This window comes from Acanthopagrus latus, chromosome 9, assembly GCF_904848185.1.
Source record: "Acanthopagrus latus isolate v.2019 chromosome 9, fAcaLat1.1, whole genome shotgun sequence".
Classification (NCBI taxonomy): Eukaryota; Metazoa; Chordata; class Actinopteri; order Spariformes; family Sparidae; genus Acanthopagrus; species Acanthopagrus latus.
This window is the reverse complement of record NC_051047.1, coordinates 20,565,868-20,582,261: the sequence shown is the minus strand read 5'-3', so window position 1 is coordinate 20,582,261 and position 16,394 is coordinate 20,565,868. Positions and strand designations below refer to the sequence as shown.

General features: G+C 39.1%; 4 protein-coding genes across 4 annotated transcripts; all 4 read left to right on the top strand.

The window, feature by feature from the left end:
* The first annotated feature begins 1,872 nt into the window (after positions 1-1,872).
* LOC119026426 (olfactory receptor 4D1-like) lies at positions 1,873-5,701 on the top strand. The gene has a single exon (XM_037110809.1). It carries the CDS (start codon positions 3,576-3,578, stop codon positions 4,500-4,502), a length of 927 nt encoding a protein of 308 aa, XP_036966704.1. The 5' UTR covers positions 1,873-3,575; the 3' UTR covers positions 4,503-5,701.
* A 6-nt stretch (positions 5,702-5,707) lies between these two features.
* LOC119026423 (olfactory receptor 11A1-like) lies at positions 5,708-9,405 on the top strand. Its single transcript, XM_037110805.1, has one exon. It carries the CDS (start codon positions 6,025-6,027, stop codon positions 6,955-6,957), a length of 933 nt encoding a protein of 310 aa, XP_036966700.1. The 5' UTR covers positions 5,708-6,024; the 3' UTR covers positions 6,958-9,405.
* A 116-nt stretch (positions 9,406-9,521) lies between these two features.
* Positions 9,522-11,193, top strand: LOC119026425 (olfactory receptor 2K2-like). Its single transcript, XM_037110808.1, has 2 exons — positions 9,522-9,645; positions 10,488-11,193. The coding sequence occupies exon 2, from the start codon at positions 10,488-10,490 to the stop codon at positions 11,166-11,168; it is 681 nt and encodes a 226-aa protein (XP_036966703.1). The 5' UTR covers positions 9,522-9,645; the 3' UTR covers positions 11,169-11,193.
* Positions 11,194-12,947: 1,754 nt separating this feature from the next.
* LOC119026424 (olfactory receptor 11A1-like) lies at positions 12,948-13,897 on the top strand. The gene has a single exon (XM_037110807.1). It carries the CDS (start codon positions 12,965-12,967, stop codon positions 13,895-13,897), a length of 933 nt encoding a protein of 310 aa, XP_036966702.1. The 5' UTR covers positions 12,948-12,964.
* The last annotated feature ends 2,497 nt before the right edge of the window (positions 13,898-16,394 follow it).

Here is a 16,394-nt window from a genome sequence, read left to right as displayed (position 1 = left end):
TGAGTCAGTGAATGAGTCAATGGAGACAATGACTCGTAACTCCCGAGTCAGTAAACGATTCGCTCATGAATTGCACATCACTTGTTTACATTACAATGTCATAAGAAACAAAATACAAGTAGGTACAATCACTGTTCTTGTATGGATGCATCCATTTATCAACACTATGATCTGATTTTCTCAATTGTTCATTTTAAATTTTGTGGAAACGTCATTGACAATTTGTTTTGTGATGACCACTCAATGATAACAAATTTAGGGGCTCGTCCGGGATCGTTAAAGGAGCCAGGGAAACTTAAGTGAAAGTTTTCCATCTGCAGTAGCGGCTGTGGTGAGTACTGGTCATCCGGTTTGCCATTGTTGGGCCGTTGCTACTGAGTTTCTTCTCCTCAGGTGAGAATAGGTGAGTGTCCAGCTGGCTTGTTAATCAGCCTTTCCATCGGGTACTCTTTTGCTGCTTTGCCCATTTTATTTTCGTGGTAATCCTGGGCTGGGATAACATTCCCTGTCGGAGGCAGGCGTTTCAGGGCCTTGGCTGCTAATGGTAGCTTTACAAGTCACCTCAAGCCCGGCACGCTCAAGAAAATAAACAGGTAAAGTTATCATAGGTAGGATCTGAGGAGTTGGTTCTCGCATGGCTGGCAGGATGATAATTGTGTGTGGCATCGGACGTCAGTACTACCAGTATTGACTTTTGTTTTGTCGTCCAGCAGTAATTTGTTTTGGCCCGAGTAGTGTGATGCTCAGAACTAGCTGTTGGCGAGGTATGTGGTTTCTATATCTACTGTTTGGCTGAGTATGGTGACTTTTGTGTTAAGTGAGTGTATGGCTAATCCCAGGATGAAGCAGCTTGAACAGTGTAGAAAGCGCGATGTATTTGAAATGGCTGCTAATTACAGGGGTACTGCGTGGGTAAAGTGAGAGGTTAAAGCAGCTGTCCTTATCGGCTTAGTTGACCAAGGTGTGTTGGTTGTAACTGGTTCAGATTCTCCTGGCTTTTTGGCCGTTAGACCAGCAGGAGAGGAGGGAGGAATGGGAGTTTCAGCTCCGGAGTGAGTTGGAGCTCAAAAGATTGGAGGTGGAGGCAAAGTCTGCTATTAACATTTGCCAGCTGGAGCTGCAGAAGAAAAAACGATCAGCTCTCCTGGCAGTGTATGGTTGTTTGATAACACCTTCGATATGAGGAGGAATACCTCTTTAGTTTCCCCGTTTTGTGAGAGCGAGGTGGAGTCCTATTTTAGTGCGTTTGAACATCTTGCGGTTGCTTTACACTGGCCGAGGGATGTGTGGGACATTTTACTACAGTGTAAGCTAACCGGCAATGCTCAGGAGGCTTGTTCACCTCTGTCCATGGAGGACAGTCTGAGTAAAGGTAAACTGAAGAGCGCTATTCTCAGTGTGTATGAGCTCGTGCCTGAGGCGGACCAGCAACAGTTTGGCAACCTCAGGAAAACATGCGAGGGAGGAACGGATGCTGTTTGGCCGCTGGTGTTCTGCCTGTAGGGCTGATGACCTAACATCTGTGTGTGAGCTAATGCTGCTAAAGGAATTCAAGAAGTTATTGCCAGACCGTGTTGTCATTTATCTAAATGTACAAAAGGTAGCCACTCTGCAGCAGGCCGCGTATTTGGCCGATGAGTTTGCCCTTACACACAAATCATCAAAAATCTACTTCTCGTAGATTCTGGCTGCTGCAGGATGGCGAAAGTGGTGTGAGTCATCCTGTGTGTTATTTTTTCTTTAAGGTTAAACGCCACGAGCTCAACTGCTCCACGATAGAGAAGGAAACACTAGCCATGCTCCGTGCTCTTTAGCATTTTGAAGTGTATGGGCTCCAGCCCTTCCGCTGCGGTGGTGTACACCTACCATAATCCCCTTGTGTTCCTGGCACAGATGCACAACCACAATCAGTGCCTGATGCGCTGGGCTCTGTTGGTTCAGGTTTATAACATACGTGCAGGTCACAAAAAAAGGGGGCTGACAATGTAGTGGCAGATGCACTGTCTTGTGGGAGCAAGGAGCAAACAGAGAGCTTCATCACTGTCTGAGGTGAGAGCGAGCATTTGTTCACAGGGGCAAAACATTCCGCCGAAGCTGGATGGAAGTAAGGCAATAAATAGCCCATTTGTCAATCCTGATGTCACTTTTTGTAAATCTTTGCATCCCTGTGTTGATGTGATCTTACCTTTTCTCTTGGTTCTCTCTGTGTTGAGAACAATTCTGAAAAAATGGGCCTGCAGGGGAAGGTCGAGCCCCAGCAGGCCAAAAAGAAGTGGGACGAATAAAGAAAAAGTACAATGTAGGTGCAGGTTTGAAAGATGAACTGGAAACTAAATTATATTTGTTTTACCCATGCAAGTTAATAAATAATTTTCTGAAAATTGTGATTGATTTCCACTGCCTTAGGATTGCAAGCCTGAGAAGACACTCCCAGTTTCTTGTGTTTAAAAGAGGATGTTCAATGCTTTGAACCGCGGGTCAATTTGTTTTTTCACAGGTTTTGTCTGTGTCTGATTGTCTTCTTTTTTTGCTGACAAATAAAGTCCCACTGAGCTCAGCCTTGAAGACTCCTGGTGATTTTTTTTGATATTTGAAATCTTTTGGACCAACTGAGAAAAGTTAAGTTGATTTACGACCCCCAACAACTCCATGCAATAGCCTCAGAAAGAGCTAAATAACAGTATAATAATATTTAATAATTGTAAAAATGGTTGCACATGCAAACATAAATTGCAACTTTATGCCACATTTAGCAACAAATCACATTTAAAAACGTGTGAATTTTTTCATGTTCAATTATGTATTTTATTGTATAATGAAAGGTAATGGGAACACTTTCCAGCACGTATTAGCAGCTTGGCCCTCAAGGGCATCCTGACACAAATCGTTGTACAAGAACTGTATAAAGTTCAGTGGAGGTGTTTGTCTTGCTCAGTTGGGAGGGCAGCGGCATTCACCCGGAGACCTTCTTATCTAAGAAACACCAGCAATCTTATATCATGAGTGTAAAAAGGTAATTTTCATTGTCATATACTGTTCACATATGGTTTGTTAAATGTTCTTTGTCTCCTTGAGCCTACATTTTGAAATTATGTTATAGGTGACTGAAGAGACATTTATCAAATGGGATGAAAAGAAGAAATCAGACTCCAACGGAAACTGTTAAGCATTTTAACATAATCCAGTAACTAATTAAATGATGTTATAATTCTTAATGACTATAATTCATTTAAATTTGTTCATTTTGACCAGAAAGGCGGAGTAAAGTGTTGTGGTGTTGCACTCAGTATCGAGACATTTAGTTCCATTGTTGGAAAAAATACTTAGACAAACTCTAACTAAATTATGGAACTACAATTCAAACTGATGAGATTTCTCTGGGATTCTATATTTCTGTACTCTGGACAAACAACCAAGAAAAGCATGTGAATGTGATCCCGAACACCAAGATTAAAAGAAAATAATGTATATGCAGGGTTAATCGTTGGCTGAGGCATTATTCAAAAGGATAAAAGACTATTACTCAGTTTTGTTGCTAATCTCACCGTGTGGCACCCACATTACACAAGACAGAAATGAAGAACTCAACTGAGGTTTTGTCTTTTGTGCTAGCAGCCTATGGTAATATTGGAGAATTAAAATACCTGTATTTCTGCATAATGCTGTTATGGTACCTCTCCATATGTGTCGCCAACACAGCTGTTATCATGGTCATATTTATGGACACAACGTTACATGAACCGATGTATATTTTACTGTGTAATTTGCTTGCAAATGAAATTGGTGTCAGCACAGCACTGTATCCTTTTATAATGTCACAGATGTTTTCAGACACCCATGAAGTGACCCTGCCGTGGTGTTTTCTGCAGATTTGTTGTCTTACCACATCTGCTTCTATTGAGTTTTGTAGTTTAGCAGCCATGGCCTATGACAGATATGTTGCCATCTGTTGTCCTTTACACTACAATGTCATAATGAACGCAAGACGAGTAGGTACCATCACTGTTGTTGTATGGATGTATTCATTTGTTAATAGTTTGTTCTCATTTTCTTTTGTCATTCGTTTGAAATTTTGTGGAAATGTCATTGACAAGTTGTTTTGTGACCAGCACTTAACAATTAAACTTGCCTGTTCAGTTTCAGTACTCAGCAAAGTATCTAACCGGCTTTATCCCTTTGTGACTATTGTTATGCCATTTAGTCTCATTTCAGTCTCTTACGTGAAGATTTTGGTCGTTTGTCGGAACACCTCTGAAGAAAGCAGGCAAAAAGCTGTCACCACCTGCACACCTCAGATTGTTTCAATTTCAATTTTGTTTATTGGCCTTATTTTCCATATTTCTGTTGCCAGGTTTGATGTGGCTCTTGTGTCAGATAAAGCACACATTTTCCTGACACTGTGTTTTCTCATCTACCAACCTATGCTCACCCCCATTATGTATGGATTTAAACTACCAAAGATAAAACATTCATTGAAAAGATTTCTGTTCAACAGAAAATAAATATTCTTCTTCATGTTGCAAGAGTCTGTTTAGATTTGTATCTCTGCTTTGTGGGAAAGTGACATCATATGTGTGGATAGAGTGAGAGCTGACAGTCATTACAGGGCTAGGAGTACATTGGTCATATGCTGAGTTCAGTTTCACACCATTCTTTCTTTGCCTTCATATTTGGTAAAGGGTAGTTTCAACATCATGTTACAAGGAGTTTAGATTGATCAGGGCTATGCTGTGCTGCGGCATATTTCCTCGACTTATCAGGTGGTCTCACTTCCTCAGGCACAAACCTCCACATGTGCTTCTTTGCTGTCCTGTCTTGGGCTGAGTGGACATGCTAGGGACACGTCCTTACCATCCATGTACGAAACTTCACTTTTGCTGCTAATGAAGTGATGCAGTGATCAAAACTGCACACACATTCACTTATCACAACCATCACATAGTCTGGAAAGCAAAGGACTGTGTGCAGATTTTTACCATCAGCAACTTTTTTTTTTTTATTAAGATACATCAATTTATTTCCGTGTTGGTTCATTCACTGAGGAAATCAGCAGAGTTAGGCCTACAAAATTTTGACTCTACATTCAGTTTGATGTCACATGTAAACAGGATCATGCCACACATAGATTCATTATACTTACAAAGTTTAAAGTATTCAAGTTGACATGGAGGGTAATATCTGTTGGTGTGATATGAATGAAAACCTATTCCCCATGTTAATGACAGAAAGATGTATTTTTATTTTATGATGAAAAGAAATAGGAAAAGTTTTTGGCTCGTATTAGCAGCTTGGCCCCGAGGGCACCCTGACACAAATCGTTGTGCAAGAACTGTATAAAGTTCAGTGGAGATGTTTGTCTTGTTCATTTAGGACAGCAGCAGCATCAGCCTAGAGACCTTCATATCTAAGAGACACCAGCAATCTTATAACATGTGTGTAAAATGGTAGTTTTCATTTATATTAACATAAATGCTTGCTTAATCTTATTCTTTGTCTACTTATGCCCTCAATTTGAACTTGTGTTATAGGCAACTGAAAAGACAAAGGCCTATATCAAATATGATATCAAATGGGATGAAAAGAAATCAGATTCCAACAGGAACTTTTAATATATTTTCTAAGCCTTTTGAAAGCTCTAATTATAATTCAACAAACTAAGTGATGTTATAATTCTTAATCACAATAACCCAAAACCCATACTATTGTGGTGTTGCACTCTGCTCTGCAGGATCAGTAATGAGAAATTTAGTTCCACTGTTGGAAACATAATGTTAGAAAAACTCTAACAAAATTCTGAAACTACAATTCAAACTGATGAGATTTCTTTGTGATCTTTTATTTCTGTGCTCTGGACAAACAACCAAGAAAAGCATGTGAATGTGATACCTAACAGCAAGGTTAATGAAAAACTTATATGGAAGGTTGGTCTTTGGCTGAGGCATTATTCAAAAAGATAAAATACAAGAATATTACTGTGTCAGTTTTGTTGCTCACCGTGTGGCACCCACATTACTCAAGATAGAAATGGAGAACTCAACTGAGGTTTTGTCTTTTGTGCTGGCAGCCTATGGTAATATTGGAGAATTAAAATACCTGTATTTCAGCACAATGCTGTTATGGTACCTCTCCATATGTGTCAATAACGCAGCTGTTATCATGGTCATATTTTTGGACAAAAGGTTACATGAGCCGATGTATATTTTACTGTGTAATTTGCTTGCAAATGAAATTTTTGCCACCACCTTAGTGTATCCTCTTATGATGTCACAGATGTTTTCAGACACCCATGAAGTGACCCTGCCGTGGTGTTTTCTGCAGATGTGTTGTCTTTCCACATGTGCTTCTATTGAGTTTTGTAGTTTAGCAGCCATGGCCTATGACAGATATGTCGCTATCTGTTGTCCTTTACACTACAATGTCATAATGAACACAAGACGAGTAGGTACCATCACTGTTCTTGTTTGGATGTATCCCTTTATTAACACTATGTTCTCTTTTTCTCTGATCGTTCATTTGAAATTTTGTGGCAATGTCATTGACAAATTGTTTTGTGACCACCACTTAATAATAACAATTAAACTTGCATGTTCAGTTTCAGCACTTAACAAACTATCTGACCTGCTTTATGCCTTTGTGACTATTGTTATCCCATTTAGTCTCATTTTAGTCTCTTACATGAAGATTTTGGCTGTTTGTCTGAACACCTCTGAAGAAAGTAGGCAAAAAGCTGTCACCACCTGCACACCTCAGATTGTCTCAGTTTCAGGCTTGTTCATTGGACTGATTTTTTACTCTACTGATTTCAGTTCAGATGCAGCCCTTATGTCAGATAGAGAGCGAAATTTCCTTACACTGTGTCTCCTCATTTATCAACCCATGCTCACCCCCATTATGTATGGATTAAAGCTACTAAAGATAAAACAATCTTTGAAAAGGTTTTTGTTTGATAGAAAATAAATATTCTTCTTCATGTTGCAAGAGTCTGTTTGGATTGTTATCTCTGCTATGTTTAAAAAAATCCAACATCATATGTGTGGTAGAGTGTGACAGTCATTACAGTTTATCTCCATTGTATTCATGCATTTCTGCCAATTGTGCTAAAAGATTACCAAGGGTGTAGGATTGATATCAACATTGGTACAACCCACATCTTTACTGCACTACTCTCGGAGGGAAAAAAAGTCTTTGTTTTATTATGGGCGAAAAACAATCGTGTTTCAGTACTGAGCCTTCATCAGCGTAATAATACAGAGCACACATGTCACTAAATAGATGAGGAACCCATAGGTGTGGCATTAACATTGGTAGGGACCAAAGAAGCCACTCCTTACCCCCAACAAATCCATGCAATAGCCTCAGAGAGGTTTAATAATAACATAAGGGTGCTGTTTTCTACAGCAGAAAGGACAGCCAACCTCAACAAGCTCCAACTCTGTGACACTATTCATTTGTCATGAAGTGAAATGAAGCCTATAAAGTCTATCATGTCCTGCAATATTTGTGGGTATTATGGTGCTTGGTGTGGTTTTTGTGTTTCTGTGTTGTGCTTACAGAGGTGCATGGAGAGGCTGGGCGGAGCTTTCAATAACCGACACCGCCGTCATACAGGCACCTGCAGCAGGCTGGCAATCAGCAGCTGCTGATGAGACCATGCTCTATATGCTACCAGCTGCCAGACGATTATACCCTTTCAATGTGGCACATAGCTCAAACTGTCACTCTCCTCAACCTCTAGTTGTTTTGTTACGTTGCTTGAAAAAACTAATATCGTGTTCCTTCTAGTGATCACCTCCTCGCCGGCATCCTGTGTTCTCTGTTCCGGCCATCCAGCCCTCTGCACCTCTATAGCCTGCTGACTCATTCCGTTCTCTCCGGCGCACCATACCACCAGCTACCGTGAGCTACAGCTCCTGCACCCCCGCCTCCACGCAATCTGACAGGGACGCCTGGAGCGCTGAACTCCCTCACGATCCAATTCCTTGTGATATCAATAAATCAGTTCCGAAACTATTTCCAGATTCAGTGTCTGCACATGGGTCCTCACTCTACCACGCTCCGTAACACTGTCTGCTTTATTTTGACCTCATTCCACACTGTATGCTTGACCCTTGCTATTTTGTGTGTGTGTACACATACATAATGCTTGCTCGTTACATCCTTGACTCTGCCTCATAAAGCACCACTGACCAGCTAGCTGGTCACTTTTCGTCAGAGCGAATGATCATCAGTAGGTTTCATATGATCACTTAACCAAGAACAACATGTCCTCAGCAAAGCAGCACAGGGCCGTCCTGGAGCACCATCAGTTCAAATCTGACTGGACTGATCACTTTTGTTTTATTTTTACCAGACTGCACCAATGCTGAACCAACAAGAATGCAGGCCGTATCTGTCAGCAAAGTCTAAACACTAAAGTAGCGCTTCAACACTATGCACACTTCCAGCTACCCTACAAAATCATATCACCGCAAACCCAAAATAACAAATATACCAAAGTCAAACAAGCAAGTCTGTCTATTTTGGACTTTGGCAGACCTGAAGTGACCTCACCATCAGAGGATCAATACATCAAGCTTATTAGAAATATTTAGTAGAAATATTAGCATTTCACAGCCAATGACCAGAACAATTGTTCTATTAACTGATCAATTGAAGTTAGAGATTTCTGGCAGTAACAGAAGGTCAAATGTAAGGAAACGAATAGGAGAGAGAATGATACCACAGAGTTTCAAACCCACTGTGAAAAACTGTGGTGGGAAGATTCAAGTCTGGGAGTCTTTTGCCTGCTCTGGAACTGGACACCTTCAAGTTGTTTTTGCAAAGAACTTGAAGAACAAAGAAGATCAAGGATTCCAGACTGTCAGCTGACATTCCTCCACTGTCAGCTGACCTAGCGATCATTGTGTAGTCACAGGGACACTTGAAAGCTGATGGTGCATTCAGACCAAACGAGGAAAACATATTCACCTCGTGTTATTAATTTTCACTCGCACTTGTATGTGCTTTTCCTCACGCGCTAACCTCCACATGAGCCCTTAGGATGAGTGGACATTCTAGGGACACATCCTTTGATAGATGTACAAACCTTTCTTACCAAAACCTTTCTACTAATGAAGTGATGCACATTCACTTTACACAACCATCACATAGTCTTGAAAGCACAGGGACTGAGTGCAGATTTCTACTGTTGGCAACCTTTGTTTTGTTTAAAATGATGTCGCATCAATTTTTCTCCTTATTGGTTCATTCATTTTGTGGAAATCAGAAGAGCTATGCCTACAAAACTTTTGACTCTACATTCAGTTTGATGTCATGTAAACAGGATCATGATTCAGATGGATTCATTATACAAAGCTTACAGTTTTATTTTATAATGAAAGTAAATAGGAAATGAATGAAAATCTATTTCCCTGTGTTAATTACAGGGAGATGTATTTTTATTTTATGATGAAAGGAAATAGGAACATTTTCTGGCTTGTATTAGCAGCTTAGCCCTCGAGGGCAACCTGACCCAACTCGTTGTACAAGAACTGTATAAAGTTCAGTGGAGGTATTTGTCTTGTTCAGTTGGGAGGGCAGCAGCATCCAGCTGGAGACCTTCATATCTTTGAGACACCAGCATTCTTGTAACATGTGTGTGAAAAGGTAATATACATTTATGTTCACATACTGCTTGCCTAATGCTGTTCTTTGTCTTCTTATGCATACATTTTGTTACAGTTCACTGAAGAGACATTTATCAAATGGGATAATCATTTATTTAATGACGAATCAACCGGGTATTTCTAATATATCTTTTAAGCATATGAAGCATTTATGCTGTCATTTTAGTCCAATAACCAACTAAGTGATGTTATAATTTTTAATGACCACAGTCCATTTTAAGTTTGTTCATTTTTACCAGAGAGGCGGAGTATACTGTTGTGGTGTTGCAGTCTGCTCTGCAGGATCAGTAACGAGACATTTAGTTCCATTGTTGGAAACATAATTTTAGACAAACTAACAAAATTATGGAACTACAATTCAAACTGATGAGATTTTTTTGTGGTTCTTTATTTCTGTGCTCTGGACAAAAAGTCAAGAAAAACATGTGAATCTGATGCCTAACTCAAAGATAAACAGTAAAGTTAAATGGAGGGTTAAACTTTAACTGAGGCATTATTCAAAAGGATAAAATACAAGGATATTACTGAGTCAGTTTTGTTGCTCACTGTGTTGCACCCACATTACACAAGATAGAAATGGAGAACTCAACTGAGGTTTTTTCTTTTGTTCTGGCAGCCTATGGTAGTATTGGAGAATTAAAATACTTGTATTTCTGCATAATGCTGTTATGGTACCTCTCCATATGTGTCAATAACGCAGCTGTTATCACGGTCATATCTTTGGACAATACGTTACATGAGCCGATGTATATTTTACTGTGTAATTTGCTTGCGAATGAAATTTTTGCCACCACAATTGTGTATCCTCTTATAATGTTGCAGATGTTTTCAGACACCCATGAAGTGACCCTGCCCTGGTGTTTTCTGCAGATGTGTTGTCTCTCAACATGTGGTTCTGCTGAATTTTGTAGTTTAGCAGCCATGGCCTATGACAGATATGTCGCTATCTGTCGCCCTTTACACTATAATGTCATAATGAACACAAGACGAGTAGGTACCATCACTGTTATTGTATGGATGTATTCATTTGTTAATAGTATGTTCTCATTTTCTTTCGTCATTAGTTTGAAATTTTGTGGAAATGTCATTGACAAATTGTTTTGTGACCACTACATAATAATTAAACTTGCATGTTCAGTTTCAGTACTCAACAAAATATCTGACCTGCTTCATACCTTTGTGACTATTGTTATCCCATTTAGTCTCATTTTAGTCTCTTACATAAAGATTCTGGCTGTTTGTCTTAACACCTCTGAAGAAAGTAGGCAAAAAGCTGTCGCCACCTGCACACCTCAGATTTTCTCAGTTTCAGGCTTGTTTTTCGGCTTCATTTTTCACTTTATTAATCCCAAGTTTAATACGGCTCTGTTGTCAGATAAAGTAAGCATTTTCTTGTCACTGTGTTTTCTCATCTACCAACCTATGCTCACCCCAATTTTGTATGGATTAAATCTACCAAAGATAAAACGATCATTGAAAAGATTTCTGTTTGATAGAATATAAATCTTCTTCTTCATGTTGCAAGAGTCTGTTTATTATTATTATTATTATCATCTTTGCTCTGTGGGAAAAATTCAACATCATACGTGTGGATAGAGTGAGAGCTGATAGTGATTATATTTTATCACTGTAATAATTGCATTGTACTGATGCATTTCTGCCAATTCTGCTCAAAAACTACCAAGGGCGTTGCATTGGTGTCAACATGGGTACAACCCACGTCCTAACTGCTCCACTCTCAGAGGAAAAAAATCTTAGTTTTTATTATGGGCAGAAAACAAACACGTTTGAGCACTAAGCCTTTATCAGTGTGACACAATAGAGCACACTTGTCACTAAAGAGGTGAGGAGCTAACCTGTAGGTGTGCTGTTAACATTGGTAGAGGCCCAAGAGCCCAACAAATCTATGCAATAGCCTCAGAAAGTGCTATAATAATAACATAACATTGTGTCCATATAGCTGTTTATTATGTGAGCTGATCTTCAAGCTGTGCATGCAAAAATAACCAGCAACTTTTCGCCACATTTACCAACAAACCTTGTTTAAAAAACATGTGAATCTTTATGTTACTTTTGACCAGATTTACAGCAATATTTGTGAACTTATGTAAAAATGTAAGAATACAGTATCAATATCAAATCTAAATAAAAAATTTAGATCTAAATGTTAAATGTAAATGTCACTGTGACTTCGCTGGAAACATTGGTAGGGCCTTTTTGATTTCAGCAATGTGTCTGCAATGACAGTGACTGTTACAGTGACAGCTACAGCATCCACCACAGACTTACCGAGTGCTGTGGCGGTGCTAAATCGCTGGACATGCTGGCAGGCAACATGAGATCACTGTGAGGAGACTTGACTAACAGTGCAGCGCAATCACTCCATCTGACTACCCGAACAGCACCACGGATCGCACGAGATGGCATCAGTTAGCTTTTTTTCATGTATTTACCATCCATGTACAAACCTTCACTCTTGCTACTAATGAAGTGATACAGTGATCAAAACTGCAAAAACATTCACTTGACTTTGTTATTAAATTTGACAAGGAGGGAAATTTCTGTTGGTGTGATATGAATGAAAATCTATTTCCCTGTGTTAATTACAGGGAGATGTATTTTTATTTTATGATGAAAGGAAATAGGAACATTTTCTGGCTTGTATTAGCAGCTTGGCCCTTGAGGGCAACCTGACCCAACTCGTTGTACAAGAACTGTATAAAGTTCAGTGGAGGTGTTTGTCTTGCTCAGTTGGGAGGGCAGCAGCATCCAGCTGGAGACCTTCATATCTATGAGACACCAGTAATCTGGTATCATGTGTGTAAAATGATAATTTTCAATTGTGTTCACATATTGTTTGCTTAATGTTGTGCTTTGTCTACTAATGTGTACATTTTGCTGCAGGTGAATGAATCAGATTCAAACATGCATTTCTAAAATATATTTAAGCATTTTAAGCCTTTTGAAAGCTCTCATAATCATAATAACCAACTAGTGATGTTATATTTTTTAAGGACAGCAATCCATTTTAACTTGTCTAATTTTAAACAAACTAACAAAATTATGAAACTACAATTCAAACTGATGGGATTTCTTTGTGATTCTATATTTCTGTGGACTGTACAAACAACAAAGAAAAGCATGTGAATGTGATGCCTAACTCCAAGATTAATGGAACATTTAAATGCAGGGTTAATCTTTGACTGAGGCATTATTTAAAAAGATAAAAGACAAGAATATTACTGTGTCAGTTTTGTTGCTGATCTCACCGTGTGGCACCCACGTTACACACGACAGAAATGGAGAACTCAACTGAGGTTTTGTCTTTTGTGCTGGCAGCCTATGGTAATATTGGAGAATTAAAATACCTGTATTTCAGCATGATACTGTTATGGTACCTCTCCATATGTGTCAATAACACAGTTGTTATCATGGTCATATTTTTGGACAAAAGGTTACATGAGCCGATGTATATTTTACTGTGTAATTTGCTTGCAAATGAAATTTTTGCCACCACCTTAGTGTATCCTCTTATGATGTCACAGATGTTTTCAGACACCCATGAAGTGACCCTGCCCTGGTGTTTTATGCAGATGTGTTGTCTTTCCACATCTGCCTCCATTGAGTTTTGTAGTTTAGCAGCCATGGCCTATGACAGATATGTCGCTATCTGTTGTCCTTTACACTACAATGTCATAATGAACACAAGACGAGTTTGTTCGATCACTGTTGTTGTATGGATGTATCCATTTATTAACACTATGTTCTCATTTTCTCTGATCGTTCATTTGAAATTTTGTGGAAATGTCATTGACAAATTGTTTTGTGACCACCACTTAATAATAATAATTAAGCTTGCATGTTCAGTTTCAGCACTCAACAAACTATCTGACCTGCTTCATGCCTTTGTGACTATTGTTATCCCATTTAGTCTCATTTTAGTCTCTTACATGAAGATTTTGGCTGTTTGTCTGAACACCTCTGAAGAAAGTAGGCAAAAAGCTGTCACCACCTGCACACCTCAGATTGTCTCACTTTCAGGCTTGTTCATCGGCCTCATTGTTTACTCTACTGATTTCAGTTCGGATGCGGCTCTTATATCAGATAGAGAGAGGAGTTTCTTTACACTGTCTCTTCTCATTTACCAACCCATGCTCACCCCCATTATGTATGGATTTAATTTACCAAAGATAAAGCAATCATTGAAAAGATTTCTGTTTGATAGAAAATAAATATTCTTTTTCATGTTGCGAGAGTATGTTTAGATCGTGATCTTTTCTCTGTGGGAAAAATCCAACATCATATGTGTGGTACAGTGTCAGCTGACAGTCTTTACAGTTTATCTCCATTGTATTCATGCATTTCTGCCAATTCTGCTCAAAAACTAAGTGCGTAGGATTGGTGTCAACATCAGTACAACCCACATCCAGACTGCGCCACAGAGGAAAAAAAAAAAAAAATCGTAGTTTTCACTATGGGCAAAAAACAAATGTGTTTCAGCACTGAGCCTTCATCAGCGTGAAAATATGGAGCTCACATGTCATCAAATAGGCAAGGAGCTAACCCGTAGGTGTGGTGTTAACATCGGTAGGGACCCAAGAACCCACTCCTTATCCCCAACAAATCCATGCAATAGCCTCAGAAAGTCTTAATAATAACATAGGGGTGTGTCCATATAACAGTTTTCTCTGGTAGAAAAGCGCTGGCAAGGTGCTGAAGAGAGGAAGTCAAATGGGAGAGAAAAAGGGGGAGAGAAAAATGCTATATGAATAAATCCATTTACTTTAGAGGGCCATTTTGAAAAGGACCAGCTTGCAGGACAGCCAGCCTCAACTAGCTCCAACTCTGTGACACGTTTCACTTGTCATAAAGTGAAATAAAGCCTGTCTGCATTATTTTGAGCTCATTCCAGACTGTATGCTTGACCCTTGCTATTTTGTTTGCTACATCCTTGACTCTGCCTCATAAAGCACCACTGACCAGCTAGCTGGTCACTTTTCATCAGAGTGAATGATCATCAGTAGGTTTCATATGATCAACCAACCAAGAACAACATGTCCTCAGCAAAGAAGCACAAGGCCGTCCTGGAACAGCATCAGTTCAAATCTAACTGGACTGATCACTTTTGCTTTATTTTACCAGACTGCACCAATGTTGAACCAACAAGAATGCAGGCCGTATCTGTCAGCAAAGTCTAAACACTAAAGTAGCACTTCAACACTATGCACACTTCCAACCACCCTACAAAATCATATCACCACAAACATAAAATAACAAATATACCAACATCAGACAAGCAAGTCTGTCTATTTTGGACTTTGGCAGACCTGAAGTGACCTCACCATCAGAGGATCAATACATCAAGCGGATTAGAAATATTTAGTACATATATTAGTATTTCACATCAAATGACCAGAAAAATTGTCCTATTAACTGATCAAGTGAAGTTAAGAGATTTCTGGCAGTAACAGAAGGTCAAATGTAAGGAAACAAATAGGAGAGAGAATATCACCACAGAGTTTCAAACCCACTGTGAAAAACTGTGGTTGGAAGATTCAAGTCTGGGAGTGATTTGCTTCCTCTGGAATTGGACACCTTTAAATAGTTTTTGCAAAGAACTTGAAGAACAAATAAGACTAAGGATTCCAGACTGTCAGCTGACATTCCTCCACTGTCAGCTGACCTAACGATCATTGTGTAGTCACAGGGACACTTGAAAGCTGATGGTGCGTTCAGACCAAACGAGGAGAACATATTCATCTCCCATTACACATGCAAATTGGGTCGCAAGATTATTAATTTTCATTTGCAATTGTATGTGCACTTCCTCATGCACAAACCTCCACATGAGCTCCTATGTTGTCCAGTCTTGGGACGAGTGGACATTCTAGGGACACGTCCTTACCATCCATGTACAAACCTTCACTTTTGCTACTAATGAAGTGACGCAGTGATCAAAACTGCAAACACATTCACTTTACACAACCATCACATAGTCTGGAAAGCAAAGGGATTGAGTGCAGATTTCTACCATCAGCAACCTTTGTTTTGTTTAAAATGAAGACATCACTTTTTTCTCTGTATTGGTTCATTCATTGTGTGGAAATCAGAAAAGCTATGCCGTCAAAACTTTTGACTCTACATTCACTTTTATGTGACATGTAAACAGGATCCTGCCACAGATGGATTCATTATACAAACCTAAGTTATTAATGTTTCATTTTATGATCAAAGGAAACAGGAAAACTTTTTTGGTTGTATTAGCAGATTGGCCCTCAAGGGCATCCTGACACAACTTGTTATACAAGAACTGAATAAAGGTGAGTGGAGGTGTTTGTGTTGTTAGGTTGGGAAGGCAACAGCAACTTCCTAGAGGCCTTCATATATATGAGACACCAGCAATCTTTTATTATGTGTGTAAAAAGGTAATTTTCATTTTTATTGACATACTGTTTGCTTATTGTTGTCCTTTTTCTATGTATGCCTATATTTTGACATTTTGTTACAGGCTACTGAAAAGACATTTATCAAATGGTGAATCAGAGTCCATCGAGTATTTTCAAAATATCTTTTAAGCCTTTTAAAAGCTCTCATTATAATCCAATAACCATCTATGTGATGTTATACTTTTTAATGACCACAATTCATTTTAAATTTGGTCATTCTGACCAGGGAGGTCGAGCATACTGTTGTGGTGTTTCTCTCTGCTCTGCAGGATCAGTGTCAAGA

What these genes read in the sequence shown, in the direction of transcription:
- LOC119026426 (XM_037110809.1), top strand. Translation starts at nt 3,576, where the DNA reads ATGAAGAACTCAACTGAGGTTTTGTCTTTTGTGCTAGCAGCCTATGGT.
- LOC119026423 (XM_037110805.1), top strand. Translation starts at nt 6,025, where the DNA reads ATGGAGAACTCAACTGAGGTTTTGTCTTTTGTGCTGGCAGCCTATGGT.
- LOC119026424 (XM_037110807.1), top strand. Translation starts at nt 12,965, where the DNA reads ATGGAGAACTCAACTGAGGTTTTGTCTTTTGTGCTGGCAGCCTATGGT.
- LOC119026425 (XM_037110808.1), top strand. Translation starts at nt 10,488, where the DNA reads ATGTTTTCAGACACCCATGAAGTGACCCTGCCCTGGTGTTTTCTGCAG.